This window comes from Rhinopithecus roxellana, chromosome 18, assembly GCF_007565055.1.
Source record: "Rhinopithecus roxellana isolate Shanxi Qingling chromosome 18, ASM756505v1, whole genome shotgun sequence".
NCBI classification, from domain to species: Eukaryota; Metazoa; Chordata; class Mammalia; order Primates; family Cercopithecidae; genus Rhinopithecus; species Rhinopithecus roxellana.
The window spans coordinates 5,976,196-5,999,289 of NC_044566.1; the positions used below are offsets into that span (position 1 = coordinate 5,976,196).

The 23,094-nt window shown below is 45.8% G+C and overlaps 1 protein-coding gene across 2 annotated transcripts in view; it reads left to right on the forward strand.

Moving 5' to 3' along the window:
- CUL4A (cullin 4A) overlaps positions 1-23,094 on the forward strand; it is a 58,120-nt gene that overhangs the window by 24,711 nt on the left and 10,315 nt on the right. Inside the window, exons 8-18 of one of the 2 annotated variants that reach the window (XM_010360063.2) lie at positions 823-905; positions 2,588-2,655; positions 6,161-6,279; positions 10,363-10,555; positions 12,462-12,566; positions 12,777-12,887; positions 12,980-13,065; positions 13,757-13,864; positions 20,531-20,644; positions 22,457-22,562; positions 22,708-22,880. In XM_010360063.2, coding sequence (XP_010358365.2) covers positions 823-905; positions 2,588-2,655; positions 6,161-6,279; positions 10,363-10,555; positions 12,462-12,566; positions 12,777-12,887; positions 12,980-13,065; positions 13,757-13,864; positions 20,531-20,644; positions 22,457-22,562; positions 22,708-22,880 — 1,266 coding nt within the window. The other variant, XM_030922367.1, reaches the window with a different exon arrangement.

Genomic DNA, 23,094 nt, shown 5'->3' on the forward strand with positions numbered 1-23,094 from the left:
GGAGAATGGCGTAAACCCGGGAGGCGGAGCTTGCTGTGAGCTGAGATCTGGCCACTGCACTCCAGTCCGGGCGACAGAGCGAGACTCCACCTCAAAAAAAAAAAAAAATTTCCCAAAAAAGCCATGTGAAAAAACGTATAGTAGTAATAGGAACCCAAAAAACTTAACCACTTTTCCAGATACCAGAGCAAAATCATAAAGGAACCTGCCCCATAGACTGTCACCCAAATGTCACGTGCTACTGCCGAGAATTGGCCCTGGCTTTTGGCTCCTTCATTCTGGCTTTGGAGAGGAAGTTTCATGTCAGATACTGAGCCCGGCTGCAGCTACCCCGGCAGAGCCTCAGGCCTCTTCTGCACTGTCTTGGGAAACATGGGTGTACTTTGAGGTCTCCTGCCACCATGTTGTTTGGTGTCCCCAGATGAACAGCTAGCTTGTTGACTTGCTTTTGCTGACCCATCTGTGCGGGGCAGGGTTGCCATTTAGCACCTCACCCTCCTACCAAGTGCTGCTCAGCTCCCTGTGGGCCCTGGGATTGGGAGGAGGGTGTGCACAGACCCCAAAACTTAGTGGTGAGCAGGGACGAAAGAGAAGTGCAGCCTGGGCCCTGTTCTAGGATGGATGTTAATCTCGGGATCCTTTCTCCATGTCCCCCCAACACACTTCCATCCTACCTCTCCCTCCCTGTTAATCTGTGTTAATATTTGGCTTGAATACATATTCTGCTTTTTTAAAAAATTACATATAAGGAAAATAAAATTTCAATCTCTTGGATAATGTCGACAGTCTTTTTGTTACTGATACGTTTGTTTTGTTTGGAAGGTTCCAGAATATCTTAACCATGTAAGTAAACGTTTAGAGGAAGAAGGAGACAGAGTGATCACTTACTTGGACCACGGCACACAGTAAGTACCGATCGCCCACCGAGCATTCATGTCTTCACCGCGGCTGGAGGGTTCTCCTGGCTGGTTGTGAAATAAAGGGTGTCTTTGTCAGTCCATTCAGTACTAAGAGTATTTTTGCACCTCGCATCTTTTACTTTGCTATTTGTCCTTATTTGACATTTACAAATTACAGTTTTTACCTAGTGCCTTGTCATGAGTTATTGTCTAAAGGGAGTAAATCTTGCTGAGATACTTGGCATCTTTGAGTTTTGAGATGGGCTGTTTATGTTAATGGAGTATCACTGAATATTAGGCTATTTTGATTGTGCACTCTGTTATACATTTTATATCGCTTTAATTTTACTTATGGTGCTGTCACACGATTTTCTCTTTTCTTCTCATGTTTTTTCCTGCAAACCTGAGGTTGATGAGTAGCTAGGGAGACAAAAAGATTGAGATGATGTGAGTGTGCGTGTCAGACACAGAATGTCCGTGTGATGGGAGGCAAGAACAGGGGCGGAAGGGACAGCAAGGGAGAGAAATGAAAATGATACGGTGTGCAGCCGGGCGCGGTGGCCCACGCCTGTAATCCCAGCGCTTTGGGAGGCTGAGGTGGGCGGATCACGAGGTCAGGAGATCGAGATCATCCTGGCTAACCCAGTGAAACCCCGTCTCTAGTAAAAATACAAAAAATTAGCCGGGCATGGTGGCAGAGGCCTGTCGTCCCAGCTACTCGGGAGGCTGAGGCAGGAGAATGGCGTGAATCCGGGAGGCGGAGCTTGCAGTGAGCCGAGATCGCGCCACTGCACCCCAGCCTGGGCGACAGAGCGAGACTCCATCTCAAAAAAAAGAAAAAATGACACAGTGTGCAGAACTGGGCCCCAGTAGGGAATGATAAAATGTACAGATGTGCAGAACAGGGCTTGGTAGGACTCAGCAGAGGAAACAGGAAGGGAGATGAAAATGATACAGTGCAGAACTGGACTCAGCAAGGTAAGGAAAGGGGCAGGCCGGATGAAGGAAGGGGACAGGATTTTGACAGAATCCAGCACGAAACAGAGAGCGCGCAGGAGAGGAGATGTGGTCATTCAGACGTGTGGAGTTGGAGGAGGCTGTGGGAAATCCAAAATCTCGAGCCAGACAGGGCGGCTCAGGGGCCATGTTGTGCTTCCATCCAACGGGCAGCAGAAAAGCAGCCCCCAGGAGACCAGGAAGCAGCAGGCAGGGAAGTCCAGGGAGATAGTGGAGAGAGCGGTAGCCACAGCGAAGCCCCACAGCCGGGGTGTGCAGGTCACACACAACCTCCCTGAGCCCTTTCTGCTCGTGTGGGAAGCAGGAGGCGGAATGTTGGCTCTGCCCTTCTCCATAAGATGGTTGGTTAAAACGTTCTTTATAAACTAGAAATGAAAGCTTGGGAAGATGGCTAAAATTAGCAGTCCTTGGAATAAAGCAGAGGCATCCCTGCTTCCCTGGGCCTGCCCGTGGGCCTGTGTGTGCTGTTCAGGAGGGGGTTTTTCGAAAGTGCTTCCTTCAGAGTTATTAGCAACAGGAGTCATCCATTTGCATGAGGAAATGCTTTTAACCTTCCGTTTCTGATTGCCTCTAGACTGCATCTGTCGTAGACAAACGCCCCCATCTTTTACAGAGAACCAGTGTCTTCTTTTAACTTTATTTCTAACGCTTATTCTCTTTGCCTTATGTAGGAAACCACTGATTGCTTGTGTGGAGAAACAGCTGTTAGGAGAACATTTAACAGCAATTCTGCAGAAAGGTAGATTTCCTAGCTCTTGCGCAAATTAAACTGAACAATTATCCTTAATTCATTAGGAAAGTAAAGGGAGCATTACAAATAGCAATGTTAGGATGTTTGTTATTTTCATAAGACCGTCATTAAACTTCTTTTCTAATGAACGTGTTAGCCATCCACAGGAGAAAAAAAATCAGAGAAAGAATGGAAGGCACCTAGGGGAACTACATTCACTGCTAAAACCCCAGTGGTGGGAAGGCCCGGGGGCCTTCTGTACCACACACATGCTGAAACCTGGGTGCAGCGAGCCTGATGCAGCTCCCTGAGCAGACTCATTGCCTGTGTCCGGCCATTCTTCATGCACACTCAGATGTAGGGGACTCAGGGAGCTGTTCAGGCTGTTAGATTTTTGTGAGGCTTCCCTCACCTGTGGACTTGGTGCATCTTAGTGTCAGATGAACTATCGCCTAGGTGGTCTGCTTAAGCAGAGTACACTTTTCTCCTGATTTTCTGGAGAAGAGCATGTGTTCTGGTGCTGACTGGACGGCCTTAACGTCCACTTCTCCCCAAGCGCTGCCCACAGCAGGAAGATGGCTTCTAGCAGCCTGCACCTTTAAAATGGATGCTGATGTCTTCACCTCGATCTTTGTTTTATTACTTTTATTTCTAGGCTTCAAAGTGTGCTAAATTCTATGGAAATTAAAATGAGCAGTCTAACCTTTATAACACTTTAGTACTTATTGTGACATTTCAGTGTTACCATTTGAAACAATGTTACCTTCTAAAAGTCTTTTAAATGTATTTGGAAAATACAAGTTTTTTTCAAGCCATTGGAAACCTTAAAGTTTAATTTTTAGAAGGCCCTAAATGGTATTCAAATATATATTCTGCTTTGGGTTCTACATTGTCAGATAATGGCATTATGGCTAATGAGATACTTAAAACAAGTGCAGCCAGAACAAAAGCGAAAGGGAGGAGAATTAACATGATTGAGCATCTCCTGTTACAAACAGCTACACTTGACGTAAATATCTTTTAAAACGATTCTGTGAAGTCATTATCCCCTTTCTATAACTAAGAAAACCAGGGCTTAAAACAGGCAGATACTGGTGCCTGAAATCACATTGCTTGTAAGTTGAGAGTCGTGGGTCCAATCTGATGATGGTTTTTCTGCTTATTCCATATTGAAACCTACACAGCTGGTGTAGTTTCACCTATCCACCTAAAAACAAATGCATTCGGAATTTGTGTCAGGTGTTTTTTTGAAAGGAGTCACTTTATGAGAAAAAAGGCCAGGCATGGTGGCCCATACCTATGACATCAGCACTTTGGGAGGCCAAAGTATCACTTTGGCCCAGGAATTCAAGACCAGCCTGGGCAACAAAGAAAAACCCTGTCTCCACCAAAAAAATAAAATTAAAAAAATTTTTAAAGCCACAGGTGGTGCATGCCTAGGGTACCAACTACTCAGCAGGCTGAGGTGGGAGGATCACTTTGGCCTAGGAGGTTGAGGCTACAAAACTACAAAAGCCTGGGCGACAAAGCGAGAGACCCTGTCTCAAAAAAAAAAAAGCTTGGGTGAGAGTGCGAAAGTCGCTGTCTCAAAAAAGAAAAAAGCGTGAGTGACAGAGCGAGAGAGCCTGTCTCAAAAAAAAAAAAAACAAGAAAAGGCCGAGTGCGGTGGCTCACACCTGTAATCCCAGCACTTTGGGAGGCCGAGACGGGCGGATCACGAGGTCAGGAGATTGAGACCACAGTGAAACCCCGTCTCTACTAAAAATACAAAAATTAGCCGGGCGCGGTAGTGGGCGCCTGTAGTCCCAGCTACTCGGGAGGCTGAGGCAGGAAAATGGCATGAGCCCAGGAGGCGGAGCTTGCAGTGAACCCAGATCGCGCCACTGCACTCCAGCCCAGGCGACAGAGCAAGACTCCGTCTCACAAAAAAAAAAAGATTTCAAGTAAATAGAAATTTGCATAAATTATTCCAGTACATACCTTGTTGAGCAAAATTATTTAAAGAAAATGGTAAATTATATATGTAAAAGCTTACTCTAAATTGTATTAGAAGTATTTTAAAAACTAAAAAGTTACGTTTTTTGAATTCTTAAAATGTGTTTTAGTAAGATAAAGTACAAAAAGTTGGTGTCATTAGATCAGAATGTAATTGAGAGAAATAAATGTTTGGAACTCTAGGTAAAGATTGTAATTATAGCCCCACTGCATGTTGCACACATCTTTAAACCACCTCATGTGTGTGGACATCGTGCCCATTGTGGGCACAATCTGAGACTTTGTGAATTGGATGACTGTTCACTGTTTTTTTTTTTTTTTTTTTTTTTTTGAGACGGAGTCTTGCTCTGTCGCCCGGGCTGGAGTGCAGTGGCGCGATCTCGGCTCACTGCAAGCTCCGCCTCCCGGGTTCACACCATTCTCCTGCCTCAGCCTCCCGAGTAGCTGGGACTACAGGCGCCCGCCACCTCGCCCGGCTAATTTTTTGTATTTTTTAGTAGAGACGGGGTTTCACCATGTTAGCCAGGATGGTCTCGATCTCCTGACCTCGTGATCCGCCCGTCTCAGCCTCCCAAAGTGCTGGGATTACAGACTTGAGCCACCGCGCCCAGCCAACTGTTCACTGTTTTATGCTCTAACCTGGCTGCCTCTCAGTGGTTACCATAAAGCAAGTATTTAGAAAATCTATGAGAGTTTTTCTAATTGAGGTATGGTTTTAGAAAACCCTTATAGCCGGGCGCGGTGGCTCAAGCCTGTAATCCCAGCACTTCGGGAGGCCGAGACGGGCGCATCACAAGGTCAGGAGATCAAGACCATCTTGGCTAACACTGTGAAACCCCGTCTCTACTAAAAAATAAAAAAACTAGCCGGGCGAGGTGGCGGCGCCTGTAGTCCCAGCTACTCGGGAGGCTGAGGCAGGAGAATGGCGTAAACCCGGGAGGCGGAGCTTGCAGTGAGCTGAGATCCGGCCACTGCACTCCAGCCTGGGCGACAGAGCGAGACTCCGTCTCAAAAAAATAAGAAAACCCTTATAAACATTAAAAATCTAAAACACTGAAAACTTTTTTAAATGCTGTGTTAAATACTTCAAAATATCTGATGATATTTTTCTCTTATAGTTTAAGTGAATACATTTAGTCCCCTATAAACTGGATTTGATAGCTTGTCCTTTTACATTGTCTGGCTGATGGACTAAATTAGAAGTATATTGGGAACATGAACCTCCCAGGTTAAAGTTGGTGTAAGCTGGATTTTCTGACTTGCTAACTTTAGTGAAATAAGTGGGCTTCAGTGACGTGAAGAAGTAAATAATAATCTTCCAACATACTCAGAAAAAATGAGGTTCACCTAATAGATATTTAACCAGATCAACCTGCTCATATACAGACAGCGATGTGTAGACCCGCCGAGTTTCTAAGCGGTGTATTGGCGTTCTTACTGTGCACGCTGTATTCTAGCTGAGTTGTTGTTGTTAATGCTGTCCATGCTGTACTCTGCTGACCTGTACTGCACATCTCAGGGCTTGACCACTTACTGGATGAGAACAGAGTGCCGGACCTCGCGCAGATGTACCAGCTGTTCAGCCGGGTGAGGGGCGGGCAGCAGGCGCTGCTGCAGCACTGGAGCGAGTACATCAAGGTACTGGCGGGGTTTCGAGGCCACAGGCGCGGGCGTTCCCTGCAGGGAGCAGAGTCCCTCCTGAGAACGCCCAGTGCCCTGACAAAGGGAACTGGGCTGCTGGAGGGCCCGCTGGCATTTTCATCACAGATGATAGGTTGGATGGTACTCTTCTATCTGCTTCCCAATCACCAGTGTGAATTTGCTTTTTAAGATAACACCGGCCGGGCGCGGTGGCTCAAGCCTGTAATCCCAGCGCTTTGGGAGGCCGAGACGGGAGGATCACGAGGTCAGAAGATCGAGACCATCCTGGCTAACATGGTGAAACCCCGTCTCTACTAAAAAATACAAAAAACTAGCCGGGTGAGGTGGCGGGCGCCTGTAGTCCCAGCTACTCGGGAGGCTGAGGCAGGAGAATGGCGTAAACCCGGGAGGCGGAGCTTGCAGTGAGCTGAGATCCGGCCACTGCACTCCAGCCCGGGCGACAGAGCGAGACTCCGTCTCAAAAAAAAAAAAAAAAAGATAACACCAGCAGTGATTAGCACCATGCAGGTAGAAAGTATAACTTAAAGATCAACAGTTTTACTCTTCTTCATCAGTGTAAATATTGGTTTAATTCTAAATCATGATTTTTCTGAAAGTCATCATTTTTGTAAATCTGTTTGTCAGACAAGATCTCCTCATGCCCTTAGCTCAGTGAGAACTATTACATATTTGGCATATTAGGTTGCTTTATAGACCTTATTTCTTAACAGACCAAATTTAGGATTTGTTACTTAAACTTTCGCTTTCAAGTTTCGAAAGCATTTCTTTGGCATCCCTGACAAGCCCAATCCAACCCATCATAGAGTGGCTTCTTGGGCAGTACCCTGAGTTTTCACATGTCCTGCCCAGGAGAACAGCCCCTCGGTGCTGACATAGGACCTCCCTGAAGACTAGGGGCTCTCGGCCCAGGGCACCACCCCACCAAGGGGACACTTACTGATGTGTGGAGACGTGTGTGGCTGTCTGAACAGAGAGGGCGCTGCCTGCTCTGCTGGGCAGCCCCGGGGTGTGCTGAATGCACAAGGCAGCCCTCACCACAGAGAATCGCCTGCCCAGAGTGCCAGTGTTGCCCAGCCCCAGAAACCTACCAAAGACCCTCTAGAATGAGAAGCCATTCTCCAGATGCCCCTCACAGAAACAGGAGAACTGATGCAAACATCAGGGTCCCTTCACAGATAGCTCGTGTTTTCAGCGTGTGCCAGTTGCCTAGCTTGAATTTTCCAGCTTAAATGGTGAGCATTTAGCAGAAGTCTGTGTTTTTGCTTGCTGGTGACTATTCTTAGATCCCAGAATGAAAAGATAAATAAAATTTCCAGAGAATTATGCTGAGAGAAAAAAAGAAAAAGAAAAAAGCCAATTGCAGATACTTAACGTGTTATTGCATAACATTCTGGAAATGACAAAAGTTGGAAATGGAGGACAGATGAAAAGTTACTGGGGTGTAGGGATGGAGCGGGGTGTGTGGTTATAAAAGGCCCCAGGAGGTAGCCCTCTGCAGGAACATGGGGTTTTGGCCGAGGTCTAGATGTGCACACCCAGACGAGTTACAAGTCAACTGGGCCATCTGAAAAAGACCCTGGGGGTTGTCAGTGTCACTATCCCAGTTGAGATACTGTTCTGTAGTTTTGCAAACTTGCCATTGGAGGAAACTATGGAAAACAAAGATACTGGGATTGCTTTGCTATTTTTGCTATTATGCAGATCCTTCATTGTCTCAATAAAGATTTCCATTAAATAAAAAAGATAAATGAAAGCTTACGTGCTGCTTTGTGGAATAATCAGACCTCAAGTCATGTATCAGTCCAGCTGTGCAAAGCCGGCACACAGCACCTCTCCCCACAAGGTCTCGTACAAGCGATGTTGAATTGGAAGTTACAACTGAGTCACACTAAATTGGCCGTAAAGCTACTGAAGATTTAGGTTTTTTGCCAGTGAGACAGTCTTCAGGGCTTCAGGGGATGGGAATATGTGCTAAAAAACTAGGAAAAGTTCACATTTGCAATTTCCCCTCTGGGTAATAAAACAGTGAGTGACCATCACCCCTGAGTGTCAGCAATAACAAAATAGTGGTTTCCATTCAACTGCCACATGCCGTTATCAAAGAAAAGCTGGGCCTTGTAGTGTATGTGCATCATTGTAAAATGCAGTTAGCACAAAGGGTGAAGAGTAAGAGGTAAGTCCCTCCCACACCTGCTAGCTACACACTGCCGTGCCTCTCCAGGGGTGTCTGTGCCCTTTCTGTTGGCATCTTTTTTTTTTTTTAGACAGAGTCTCGCTCTGTCATCCAGGCTGGAGTGCAGTGGTGCGATCTCAGCTCACTGCAACCTCCGCCTCCTGGGTTCAAGCATTTCCCTGCCTCAGCCTCCTGAGTAGCTGGGATAACAGGCTCCCGCCACCACACCAGGCTAATTTTTGTATTTTTAGTAGAGACGGGGTTTCACCATATTGTCCAGGCTGATCTTGAATTCCGGACCTTGTGATCCACCCGCCTCGGCCTCCCAAAGTGCTGGGATTACAGGCATGAGCCACTGTGCCCAGCCTTCTGTTGGCATCTTTCCACCAGCCAGCTACCTCGTGTGTGTGTGTGTGTGTGTGTGTGTGAGACGTGTGAGTGCATGTGTGCATTGTATTGAGACACATTTTTTAAATCCAATAATTCAGTTCCTCTTGAGCAAATGTAGTTTATGTCATCAAATAGTTAACTTTTTTTTTTCTTTTTTTTTTTTTTCCCGAGAAGGAGTCTTGCTCTGGCGCCTGGGCTGGAGTGCAGTGGCCGGATCTCGGCTCACTGCAAGCTCCGCCTCCCGGGTTCACGTCATTCTGCCTCAGCCTCCCGAGTAGCTGGGACTATAGGCGCCTGCCACCTCGCCCGGCTAGTTTTTTGTATTTTTTAGTAGAGACGGGGTTTCACGGTGTTAGCCAGGATGGTCTCGATCTCCTGACCTTGTGATCCACCCGTCTCGGCCTCCCAAAGTGCTGGGATTACAGACTTGAGCCACCGCGCCCGGCCAAATAGTTAACTTTTTTAGTGCCACACACTTTTAGGAATGTTTAATATAACATTTTTAAATTAAAAAAACAAACTAGGCTGGGCGCAGTGGCTCATGCCTGCAATCCCACCACTTTGGGAGGCCAAGGCAGGCGGATCATGAGATCAAGAGATCGAGACCATCCTGGCCAACATGATGAAACCCTGACTCTACTAAAAGTACAAAAATTTGCCGGGTGTAGTGGTGTGCACCTGTAGTCCCAGCTACCTGGGAGAATCACTTGAAGCAGCAGGAGGAGGTTGCAGTGAGCCAAGATCACCACGCCACTGCACTCCAGCCTTGTGACAAAGCAAGACTCTGTCTCAAAAAAAAAAAAATACAAACTTAAAAAATGAGGTTTTTCATGATTTGAAGTGATGGAGAAGGAAAACTAAGAAGTCCCAAGAGGTGTATTTAATTAATAAGAATTAACTTGTCTTGGAGGAACTTACACATAAACGTTATTTTAAAAGCAATGGGCATTTTCCCAGTCATTTGTAAGTTCTCTCAGAAACAGAACCGTAAGAAGAAGGCATTAATCGTGTGTTTAATTGGATATTCACACCAAGCACAGGGTCTCATGCCGGTAAACCCAGCACTTCGGGAAATCACAGCAAGAGGGTTGCTTGAGGCCAGGAGTTCGAGACCAGCCTGGGCAACATGACCCCGTCTCTACAAAACTTTAAAAAGATTGGCCAGATGTGCTGACCTGAGCCTGTAGCACCAACTACTCAGGAGGCTGAGGTGGGAGGATTGTTTGAGCTTGGGAGGTTGAGGCTGCAGTGGACCGTGATTGCACCACCGCACTCCTGCCTTGGCTGCAGAGTGAGGCCCTGCCTCAAAAAAAAAAAAATCAAAAAGTGCATTCACTTAATTTTTGAGATGTGAATTCAATTTGTGAAGCTTTTAAAGTTATTGCTTACTACTAAGAGTAATTTATATTAAACTATCCTGATTACATGCTAGCAGGAGAAAATATTGTTTGGTATTATAAACATGTTGCTGAGTTGGTATTGATTTGCGTTTGCAGACTTTTGGGACAGCGATCGTCATCAATCCTGAGAAAGATAAAGACATGGTCCAAGACCTGCTGGACTTCAAGGACAAGGTGGACCACGTGATTGAGGTCTGCTTCCAGAAGAACGAGCGGTTCGTCAACCTGATGAAGGAGTCCTTTGAGACGTTCATTAACAAGAGACCCAACAAGCCTGCAGAGCTAATCGGTAGAAAAATATTTTCTTTTTTTTTTTTTTTTGAGACGGTCTCACCCATTTCTAGACAATTATTTAATGTGGGAAAGTAAGGCACAATCAACCAAAATGTTCAAGCTCCTCAAGGGGTGTGTGGAAAGCGTTTTTATCAAGTCTTATTAGGACACACGTTTAAAAACTGACACACCTGCATGCATGGGTGGAAGAGGGCATTTCCTTAAGGGAAGATGAAGTAGGAATTTAGAAAAGAAGTGACGCTTGACTTCGCCAAAGAAGGGAGATCACCATCTTTGTATCCTCTAATCAGTATTAAAATAGGATAAAACCAGATGAGATCTCAAAAGATAGCATATTTTAAAATAAGGTTTTTTTTGTTTTTTTGTTTTTTTGTTTTTTTGGTTTTTTTTTGATTTTTTGAGACGGAGTCTTGCTCTGTCGCCGGGGCTGGAGTGCAGTGGCCGGATCTCGGCTCACTGCAAGCTCCGCCTCCCGGGCTCCCGCCATTCTCCTGCCTCAGCCTCCTGAGTAGCTGGGACTACAGGCGCCGCCACCTCGCCCGACTAGTGTTTTTGTATTTTTTTTTTTTTTAGTAGAGATGGGGTTTCACCAGGTTAGCCAGGATGGTCTCGATCTCCTGACCTCGTGATCCGCCCGTCTCGGCCTCCCAAAGTGCTGGGATTACAGGCTTGAGCCACTGTGCCCGGCCAAAATACGATTTTTAAGTTGTGCAATTTTTTCACAATAATATCAAAATCTATTTCAGAATTCATAGGCTTTCTCATAGGCTTTCTCTAGTCAGTAAAATTTTTTAATTTGAAGGAGAAAGGGGGCAAAGAGAACTAGTAGATGATACTAGATTGTTGATTACTGTTGAAGTGGAAGATGGAACATGGAGCTTATTGTGCAGTTGTCTACGTTTCTGTGTGTTCAAAATACTCTGTTATAAAATGTTGAAAAGAAAAAAACTAACAAAAACGCAACAGAAGGAATTCAGGAGGCAGTTTACTTTGGCTTTTGTACCTCTGTATCGTTTGTGGTTTCTCTAAAGAAAAGGAATGTTGAGCCCTTGGGAATTTGGGCTTCTGGAAGTCGTGAGTTCCGCCATCACAGTGGGGACTTTGATCCTCCCTCCCGAACCACCTTACGATGGCTTGTGCAGCCTCAGAAACAGGAAGCCTGAGTAGAAATACTTTTACCCTGTGTTGCCGCCTTGGATGCCCTGAGAAAGTCTTTCTCTTTGAGAATGTCTCCTCTGAGTTCATGACACCAGATCCTAGAAGTGGGCACTCCAGCGTCCAGGGCAGTCATGTCCTGAAACCTGAGCATGTATTTACTGAACCCATTTTATTTTGAAATTCAGAGATTGCATTTAGAGATAAGAAAGATATTTAACCCTGCTTTAAACATTCAGTCCTGGCTTCGTTAAAATTTTGGGAAGCGTTTACTTTCACGTGACTTGAGAAATACTTATCTTAGAAAATCAGATACTTGCTTTTTTGTCTTATAGTCATTTTGGGAAGGTTCCAGAATGTTCCTGTACATTGTTGCTTATAGAAATTGAAGATGCGGCCGGGCGCGGTGGCTCACGCCTGTAATCCCAGCACTTTGGGAGGCGGAGGCGGGCGAATCACAAGGTCAGGAGATCGAGACCACGGTGAAACCCTGTCTCTATTAAAAATACAAAAAATTAGCCGGGTGCGGTGGTGGGCGCCTGTAGTCCCAGCTACTCAGGAGGCTGAGGCAGGAGAATGGCTTGAACCCGGGAGGCGGAGCTTGCAGTGAGCCGAGATTGCGTCACTGCACTCCAGCCTGGGCGACAGAATGAGACTCCGCCTCCAAAAAAAAAAAAAAAACGAAAAAAGAAATTGAAGATGCTCTTTTTTCTAATTTAGAGTATTTACTATATTTATGCTCACAGCAAAGCATGTGGATTCAAAGTTAAGAGCAGGCAACAAAGAAGCCACAGATGAGGAGTTGGAGCGGACATTGGACAAGATCATGATCCTGTTCAGGTTCATCCACGGTGAGACTCGGGCACTCAGAAAATGCTGCATAATCAAGAGGTGTAAACACAGGCCCTGCTTTCTCAGAGGAGGTTTAACATGAGAATGTCACTATCAGTAGAGCCAGTTTGCATTAGAATGAACTCTTTTAAGGGTTTTCAGCAGTTGAAGTTTAACATTTGCTTATCAACTCTCTGATGTCTTGATTATTCTCATCTGGTTATAAATAGGTAAAGATGTCTTTGAAGCATTTTATAAAAAAGATTTGGCAAAAAGACTCCTTGTTGGGAAAAGTGCCTCAGTTGATGCTGAAAAGTCTATGTTGTCAAAGCTCAAGCATGGTAAGCGTGTGGGGTCTGGGCTTCTCCCCTCTAACTGAGGGTTGCTGTCCCGTGTGTTGCCCTGATCTCACCCCCTCCTTTGCTGTGTCCAGAGTGTGGTGCAGCCTTCACCAGCAAGCTGGAAGGCATGTTCAAGGACATGGAGCTTTCGAAGGACATCATGGTTCATTTTAAGCAGGTGAGTCGTGTTTCTTCAGGTAAAGCAGCTTTTTAAAAAGTATCTGTTTGTGTGGTGGCTCATGCCTGTAACCCCAGCACTTTGGGAGGCAGAGGCAAGAGGCTTTCTTGAGGCCAGAAGTTCAAAACTACCCTGATCAACATAGCAAGACCCTATCTCTACAAAAGAAAAATGTTTTGAATGAGCAGGTAGTCCTAGCTACTGGGGTGAGACTGAAGTGAGAAGATGACTTGAGCCCAGGAATTTGAGGCTGAGCAGAGTGAGACCTTGTCGTGGATGGGTGGATAAATACGTACATAGACAGATAGAGATAGCAGTACCTTGTCATAAGTCGATAAATAAATAGGTAGATTCAATAGATTAGATAGAAAAAATGAATCTCACTCTAAACTGTGTAAGAAAAAAATTACACTATTAATGTTTCACAAGTAAATTTTAAAAGGAGGAGAAAAAGACGCTCTAAACATGTGTGGCAAGAATTTGATTTCAGTGTGTGTGGTGGTGACACCTGAAGAAGGGAAAAAGGCAGTCCCAGTGAGGCACTGGGTTTCACGGAATACATTCTGGGGACTGAGATAAATTCTGACACAGCTGAAACTTTATATTGAAAATTACACGGTTTATTTTGTTTTAGGTTAATTATGTTTTATTACTTTCTCAAAATGATTGTCTTGGATTTCTCTGTTTTTAGCATATGCAGAATCAGAGTGACTCAGGCCCTATAGACCTCACAGTGAACATACTCACAATGGGCTACTGGCCAACGTACACGCCCATGGAAGTGCACTTAACCCCAGAAGTAAGTGTGCGGAAAGCATGCTGTCTGCTCCCGCTGTCATGCCCTTACCGAACACAGATATGTTGCCTTCAAGAATTGTTTAATGGGGAGTTTTTAAAAATAGCCCACTCAGTCCGAAATCAAAAGTGCTCGTATGTCTGCATTAGAAAGTGACAACTTTTGTCACCCTCTGTGTCTCCTTCCAATGCAGCCGATGTCTACCTGCTGACCTGCAGGGCCCATGAGCACAGGCACTTGTTTTGGAAGTTATGGCTTGTTGAGCTGCAGTTCTTGTCTGGTTGTTCTTTCTTTCTATTGTAGACAGTGCTGAAGTCTTAGGAATGGCATTATTTAGGACTTTCCTTGTCAGCCACTACTTTAGCTACACTAAGCCCTTTAGTGGAGGGTTTGCACACCGGAGGTAGAATTCTGTGCTCAGTGAAGTTAAAGTCAGCAGGAGATACAATACACGAACCATTCATCATAATACTAGGGAAAGGGAAGGGGCTGAGACCAGCCTGGAATCATGGAAGACTTCCTGGAAAAGGCATCCCTTAAGCCTGATCTCAAGTAAAGGTGAATAATGATTTCCTCAGCTGAGAAGGGAAGAAAGACTCACAGCTACAGTGGTTGGACAGTGTGATTCCTTTTTTTACCAGTCATAAGGGTCATGGCCAATGCTCCTTTAAGAAAAGACAAATTAGGAGAAAACCATAACAAATTTATTTAATCTAAGTTTTATTTAACACAGCAGGCTTCAGAAATGATGACCAAAGAGACTGTCCGTTGTTATACTTAGGGTTGATAAAGAATGGGCAGCCATGTAGAAATAGGTGTGTTAGTCTGTTTTGCATTGCTATAAAGGAGTACCTGAGGCTGGATAATTTGTAAAGAAAAGAGGTGTCATTGGCTCACGGTTCTGCAGGCTGTACAAGCATGGCCCCCGTGTCTGCGCAACTTCTGATAAGGTCCCAGGAAGCTTTCACTCAAGGTTGAAGGTTGAAGGCAAAGGGGGAGTAGGCTGGAGAGAGGGCATAACAGGCAGTGGGGGAAGGTCCCAGACTCCTTAACCGTCAGATCTCATGGTAACGCATTACCCCAGGGAGGGCGCCAGGCCATTCATGGGGGATCCACCCCCATGACCCAAACACCTCCCACCAGGCCCTACCTCCAACACTGGGGATCACAGTTCACCGTGAGATTTAGAGGGACAGACATCCAAACTCTTACCAATGTACACAGAAGGATACCATCTAACAGTAGTAGAGTGGTGGGGAAACCGGTAAGGCCTATCTGTTCAGATTCTTCTTGTCCTCACTGGGCAGTGTTCTTGCCTCTCAGGTGTAGGCAGGACACGTCTGGAACAAGAGTCTTATGACTTAACTATCAGCAAGGTAGGTCAGAGAACTTCTTAATGTCCAGATCCTACACAGAAGGGTAGGAGAAGGATAGAGTAGTATCTCCAGGCTTTATGGCTGGCTTTGGGCAAGAGGGGTTTGAGTTTTCTCTGTCCTGCCTTGGGGAAGAGGAGTTCTCGTTCCAGGAGAACTTTGGTGGAGAAGGTGGTGGGGTGGGAGAAGGTGAGTGAGAGGCCTTGCTTCTGAGGCGTCCTAGCCAGACCTAGAGAACATGTGCAGGACTCCTGCTCAAAGAAAGCCAGGCAGCCTGCTTTCCACATTGGCCACATGGTGCTGTCCCTTCCTCTCTCCACAGATGTTTGTGCTCCTGCACCGTTCCCTTGACCCTTAATATTTAGCCGGGTGTGGTGGCTCATGCCTATAATCCCAGCACTTTGGGAGGCCAAGATGGGCAGATCACAAGGTCAGGAGATGGAGACCATCCTAGCTAACATGGTGAAACCCCGTCTCTACTAAAAATACAAAAATTAGCCTGGCGTGGTGGCGGGTGCCTGTGGTCCCAGCTACACAGGAGGCTGAGGCAGGAGAATGGCGTGTACCCGGGAAGTGGAGCTTGCAGTGAGTGGAGATCGTGCCACTGCACTCCAGCCTGGGCGACAGAGAGAGATTCCGTCTCAAAAAAATATATATTCTACTGGCTATTTCCCAAGAACATAAGCACCCATCCAATGAGGACATTCACCCCATTTCTGTTGGTTGTCTCAGGTGTGTCCTTTGTCGTGGTTTCTGGTACCCAGCTGAGCCCAGGACCCAGGCAGTCTTCGATGCTCCTTGTGAGTAGGTTCAGGTTGGGCAGGTCCAGCCAGATGCCCCGTGTCCCCATCAGGATCCTGGCAGGAGGTGCGCACTACCATGTGCCCCAGTATCTTGGTGCCATGCAATAGAATCCTTCTGATGAGGTGCTGGCTGGTTTCTCCAAGGTATCGGTAGTGTTTTTCCTTTTGTAATCACTAAGGAATCTGTGAGGAGACATTTCAAGACTATGTAAACATCTGAATCCTCGTCCAGCTGTCACCTGTGTGGCAACTGCTGCCTGAATTGATTTTTACCTTGGTGAATGGGGATTTGTTTTCCAGCGCTGTCATTTCTCTGTATTTAGAAGTTGGCATTCTAAGGAAGAGCCCTTCTTTCCACCCCCTTTATTTACTTCTTTGTTTCTCTCTCTTTATATCGTTATGAACTCATGGAGTCTTAATTTTTGTACTTATTTTGATGCTTAAATTGTCCCATATGTGGTCCGTGGGCCACCCTTACGCTGGCTTCTTTGCTCTTTGATATGCTTACATCATTTGCTCTCCTCCAGACCCTGGCAACCACTCTCTGCTTCCTGTCTGTGTGAATTGATAGGTCACATTTGGTTTCTCCATTCACCAAATATTGGGCATTTGGGTTATTTCTACCTTTTGGCTGCTGTGAATCATGCTGCTGTGAACATGGGTGTACAAGTTTTAGTTTGAACACCTACGGTCACTTCTTTTGGGGTATGTACCTGGGAGTGGAACTGCTGGGCCATGCAGGAACTTGAAGTTTAAGTCACTGAGGAATTGCCGGACTGTTTCCCACAGCGGTTGCAGCAGCTTTTATTCCAGTTAGCAATCACAAGAGCTTCGCACCTTCTCACCTACACCTGTGATCTGCCTCTTTCGTTGTCGCCGTCCCTGTCCAGTATGAGCTGGTCTCTTGCCGTGGTTTGCATTTCCCTGATGACTGTTGATGTTGAGCAGCTTTTCATGTCCTGATTGACCATCTGTGTATTCTTCTTTGGAGAAATGTCTGTTCACGTGCTTTGCCTACTTTTTAACTGGGCTGTTTATGTCTTGTTATTAAGCTGTGAGAGCTCTTTATATTCCAGATGCTAGATCCTTATCAGATCTGTGATTTGTAAGTATTTTCTCCCATTCTGTGGGTTATCTTTTTACTTTCTTGATAGTGTGCTTTCTACAAAAGTTTTTAATTATGATAAAATCACATTTATTTTCTTTGTTGTTACTTTTGGTGTCATAGCTGAGAAATTGTTGCCAAATCAAGATCACAAAAAATTGAGGAGGCGGGTGCAGTGCCTCACACCTGTAATCCCAGCACTTTGGGAAGCCAAGGATCACTTGAACCCAGGAGTTAGGAGCAGCCTAGACAACATGGTAAAACCCCGTCTCTACAAAAAATAGACAAATTAGCCACGTGTGGTGGTGCCCGCCTACAGACCCGGCCACTCAAGAGGTTTGAGGTAGCAGGATTGCTTGAGCCTGGGAGGTTAAGGCTGCAGTGAGCTGTGATCGAGCCACTGCACTCCATCCTGGGCAGCAGAGTGAGAGCCGAGACCCTGTCTCAAAAAAAGAAAATAAAATACCACTATGTATTCTCCCAAAAGTTTTATAGTTTTAGCTCGTATGTTTCAGTCTTTGACCCATTTTGGGCCTGGAATGGTAGCTGGCACATAGTAGCCAAACGATAGCATTATGATTATAATTATCATCATTAATAATGATCCAGTCCTAGGAATGAATCCCAAGGAGATGATTTTTAGGAAAGATATGCATTAAGAGGTTTATCACAAACCATGGTACTTCTCAAGGCAAAAAGAAAAAGAAGAGGCTTATCACATTATTGAGTTTTATTTAGGTATGGTAATGCCTTAGTAGATATATTACCTGAAAAAGTGAAGGAGTTCCGTCCTTTAGAGATACACAGAAATACCTACAAATGAAATGATATCACGCCTGGGATTTGGTGTCGTTGAAGATGGGGAATAGGTGCATCAGGGGATGTATATGTGTGGTTTCATAGAAAGGTGACTCTTGGGCTGAGTTTTGAAGCATGAAGAGGAAGGAGATTGCCAAGCAGGCATGAGGTGAGGTTGGCAGGAATTTCTGACAGGGCACAGCTTAGACAGAAACACAGAGAAACTAAAAGGGCACGTCAGGTCTAGAGAGCAGCAGGCATTTATGCAGCACCTGCTGGTGCCATGCGCAGTGCTGCAATGGAGAGCTAGAGAGCCAGAGGCCCTGCCCTGCAAGCCCCTGTCCAGAGTTCACATTCACTCTGTGCTATAGAGGCCGGTAGAGCTAAGAGGGTGTCAGAGAAGGCTTCTCTGAGGAGGCGGTTCTGGAAATGAGTGGGTTTCATGAGGAAGATAGGATATGGGATCCAGTAGAAGAAACCACATGTGTGAAAGTCTGGGGGGATGAGAAGGTATGAAAGACGGTGGAATGACGGGCTGAACTGGGCCTGGGGGATGGGAGGGGCAGAGGCCAGGGCTGTGAGACCATAGGTTAGAATTTCATGCTTTCTTTGTCCCACGATCTTTGGAAGCTGTCCAAAGACATGGAATGGTGAGCGTGTGGGAGAGGAGCGGTGGGTTTGGATTTGTGTTCCTGCCCAAATCTCATATTGAATTGTAATCCCCACTGCTGGGCGAGGCCCTGGTGGGAAGCGACCAGATCATGGGGCAGATTCCCCCTTGCTGTGCTCATGGTAGTGAGTTCTCATGAGATCTGATTGTTTTAAAGTATGTAGCACCTCCCCCTTCTCCCTCTTTTCCTACTGCGGTCATGTGAAGATGTGCCTGCTTTTTTCCCTTGCCTTCTGCCATTATTAAAAGTTTCCTGAGGCCTCCACAGCCAAGCTACTTGTACAGCCTGCAAAACCGTGAGCCCGTTAAACCTTCCTTCTTTATAAATTACCCAATGTCAGGTATTTCTTTTTTTTTTTTTTGAGACAGAGTCTCGCTCTGTCGCCCAGGCTGGAGTGCAGTGGCCGGATCTCAGCTCACTGCAAGCTCCGCCTCCCGGGTTCACGCCATTCTCCTGCCCCAGCCTCCCGAGTAGCTGGGACTACAGGCGCCTGCCACCTCGCCGGGCTAGTTTTTTGTATTTTTTAGTAGAGACGGGGTTTCACCATGTTAGCCAGGATGGTCTCGATCTCCTGACCTCGTGATCCGCCCGTCTCGGCCTCCCAAAGTGCTGGGATTACAGGCTTGAGCTACGGCGCCCGGCTTGGTATTTCTTTATAGCGGTGAAAGAATGGACTCATACAAGGCGTGTAGGTGGATACCGAGTCCAGGAGCACTGGCATTTGCGGAGTGGATGAGAGCAGGGGGAGGCCACGCCCTGGGCTGTACAGAGATGGTCTCCTGAGGCGGAAACCGATGAACCCTCCCGGGCGCAGCACAGACTCATTGGAGAGCCCAGGTGCAGTGGACACCAGACAGGGTCAAACTGAAGAGTGGAGGGTATGACGGACCACGAAGGGCACGCAGAAGTCAGGGAAAGCACCGCACACAGGAGAGTCACACACACCCTGCCCCGAGAGGCATCCAGGAAACAGGAGCAGGATCCGGGCCGTGGGTAGGGCAGGTGCACTGAATGCTGGGAACTTGAAAATGCAACAGCCACAATTGTTAAGGATCAGTAGAAAGTCTGGAAAATGTAAGAAATTCACTCAAGGCCAGGCAAAGTGTGATTCCAGCGCTTTAGGAGGCCGAGGCAGGGGGAACGCTTGGAACCAGGAGTTCAGGACCAGCCTGGGCAGCATGAGAAGACCTGTCTCTATAAGAAAAAAAAAAAAAAAAAAAATCAATCAACAGGCATGGTGTCATATACCTGTAGCCTGTAGTCCCAGCTACTCAGGACACTGAGGCAAGTGAATCACTTGCACCTGGGAGGTCCAGCCTGCAGTGAGCTCGGATCACACCACAACCTGGCTGATAGAGCAAGCCTATGTTCCAGAAAAGGAAAGAAATTCACCCAGAAGCTAATCATAAAAACAACTAACTTGTGCTATACTTTCTGTGCAGGCCCTGATGGAGGTGTTTGCCAGCAGCCCCTGCACAGTGCAACACAAGGGGTGGTGGTGTCACCCTTCACAGATGAGGAAGCAGGAGCCCCGCTCATTGCAGGGAACACCAACTGAGGCCAGGGCAGGGCATGGCCGGGCTGAGACACAGGATCTGGCCTCAGACACTTTTTTCTTGTCGGCTCCAGTCTTCACTCTGTGCCATTGGCCCCAGCAAGCCCGAGTGTGGCCAGAGACCACGGAATACAGCTGGTCTGTACCATGAAACACCAGTGCAAGCATTATCTCATTGACACTGGGAAGCCCCAAAGTACAAGGATTGAGGATGTTTTTACAGATAATGGAATCCAGAAAGTGTCAGAATATAGAGCTGACCTTTTAATTCAGCTGTGAAAAGTTGTAAAACTCTGCATTGAATGTGGGGCTATTGAGATGGATGGCGTGTGGCATGATTTTGTTGTTCTCCTATGCCTGACAGATGGTTAAACTTCAGGAAGTATTTAAGGCATTTTATCTTGGAAAGCACAGTGGTCGAAAACTTCAATGGCAAACTACTTTGGGACATGCTGTTTTAAAAGCGGAGTTTAAAGAAGTAAGTTCTGTGTTTCATTTATTTTTTATTGTTTGTTAATATGTTAATAGAATTTTTTATTGTTACTAGACTTGGGTAGCAAAAAAGGAAAGAGTGTTTCACTTTAATTCACTAGCTTTTATATGTCAATAAAATTAATAACAGTTAAAGGGTTAATATTCCAATCAATAAAAATTCTTAAGAAACCAATCCATAGAAAACCATTTACCTATTGGAAAAAAAAGAGAATGTGAAGAGGCAACTCATAAAAGCAAATGAAAAAAATTAATATCCATGAAGATGCATTACACTTCTCTGCGAAACAAAGGGCTTCAAAGTAAAATACAGTAAGATACCACTTTTTTGTTTGTTTGTTTGTTTGTTTTTGAGATGGAGTCTGGCTCTGCCGCCCAGGCTGGAGTGCAGTGGCTGGATCTCAGCTCACTGCAAGCTCCGCCTTCCGGGTTCACGCCATTCTCCTGCCTCAGCCTTCCGAGTAGCTGGGACCACAGGCGCCCGCCATGTCGCCCGGCTAGTTTTTTGTATTTTTTAGTAGAGACGGGGTTTCACCATGTTAGCCAGGATGGTCTCGATCTCCTGACCTCGTGATCCGCCCGTCTCGGCCTCCCAAAGTGCTGGGATTACAGGCTTGAGCCACCGCGCCCAGCCAAGATACCACTTTTTGACTAAGAGATTTGATGAAGCCTAAAAAACAAAGAAAACCAGATTCTTGCCCCCTGCTGGAAGAAGCGTACACTGCAGTGAGCTTTTGGAAGAGCAGTCTGGCATTGTGAACTTCGGCAACACTGCCGAATTGCTGCCTTAGTTTCAACTCTAGGAACTCATGTTAATAAGATATTTTCACGGATTAATGAATAAGAATAGTTGTTACAGTGCTGTTTTTATGAGTGGTTATTTAAGAGGGGAGAATGCATACAATGCACTGATCAATGAAAGGAGCTTATCATGAAACAGGGCAGTTATATACACTAAGCAAAAACATTATAAAATTCCTATTTTGCATAGCTGTTATATTAATAATAAACTTATCTGTACATTATGAAATAAGTTATACGTACCAACTTTATATATATTATTGTAGAGAGTCATATACAGAAAACCATATATAGTCTTCCTTAAGGTATTAAGAAAGTTAATTTCTATTATCCCCAGTTTTTGCCTTACTTGCTGACTTTAGTTGAACTTGACCTCCACAGGGTCTGTACCAGCACCGCCAACTGCAGCTCTCTCCAGGTGTGCAGGGAGGGCTTGTGGTGGGCTCATGATGAGTCAGGGCTGAGTCCTCAGAGGGAGCCCCCGACTGCCACCCGACCTCTCACGTGCCTCTCGCAGGTCTGACCCAGAGGCATGTGGCAAGTTGCTGCAGCAGGAACTGCTGAATAGAAAAGGAGATCATCCTAGGATATATAAGGCCAAATTGCATTCACCCCTACGTTACAGTCAGTCCCATACAAAAGATAGCTGGACTGTAATCCCAGCACTTTGGGAGGCCAAGGCGGGCAGATCATAAGGTCAGGAGTTGGAGACCATCCTGGCTAACACTGTGAAACCCCATCTCTCCTAAAAATACAAAAAATTAGCCAGGCGTGGTGGCAGGCACCTGTAATCCCAGCTACTCAGGAGGCTGAGGCAGGAGAATGGCATGAATCTGGGAGGCGGGGCTTGCAGTGAGTCGAGATTGCGCCACTGCACTCTGGCCTGGGCGACAGAGCAAGACTCCGTCTCAAAAAAAAAAAAAAAAAAAAAAAATTTTAATTTTTCTAAGATTGTACACGCACAGCTTCAAAGGTGTGATGAGGCCTTCTCTTCCAGGGGAAGAAGGAATTCCAGGTGTCCCTCTTCCAGACACTGGTGCTCCTCATGTTCAACGAGGGAGATGGCTTCAGCTTTGAGGAGATAAAAATGGCCACGGGGATAGGTATGAAAACCACAGAGTGCATAGCTCCATGAGTTGTTCTTAAAGCATGAATTTGTTTTAAGATACAGACTTGATAGCATGATTTGTTTACTGTTGTTGAGTCTCATTCATTTAAAGCCAACCTTTACGTTTGCTTCCCATTCAGAGGATAGTGAATTGCGCAGAACGCTGCAGTCCCTGGCCTGTGGCAAAGCGCGTGTGCTGATTAAAAGTCCCAAAGGAAAGGAAGTGGAAGACGGAGACAAGTTCATTTTTAATGGAGAATTCAAGCACAAGTTGTTTAGAATAAAGATCAATCAAATTCAGATGAAGGAAACTGTATGTATAAACTTTCTCTTTTTACTTATAGGGTGTTTAGCAAGGAATCATTTGTTTTTGTAGTAATGTTTTTGACTGTTAGAGGCCTGAAGCACATTTCTAAGATAATCTAATTGGGCTATGTAATGTTTATAAGAGTACTCATTTTCACGTCGCTTTCATTAACTTTACATTCTCAGTAGGAAAGAAAATCAGATAAAAAGCCACTTAATGT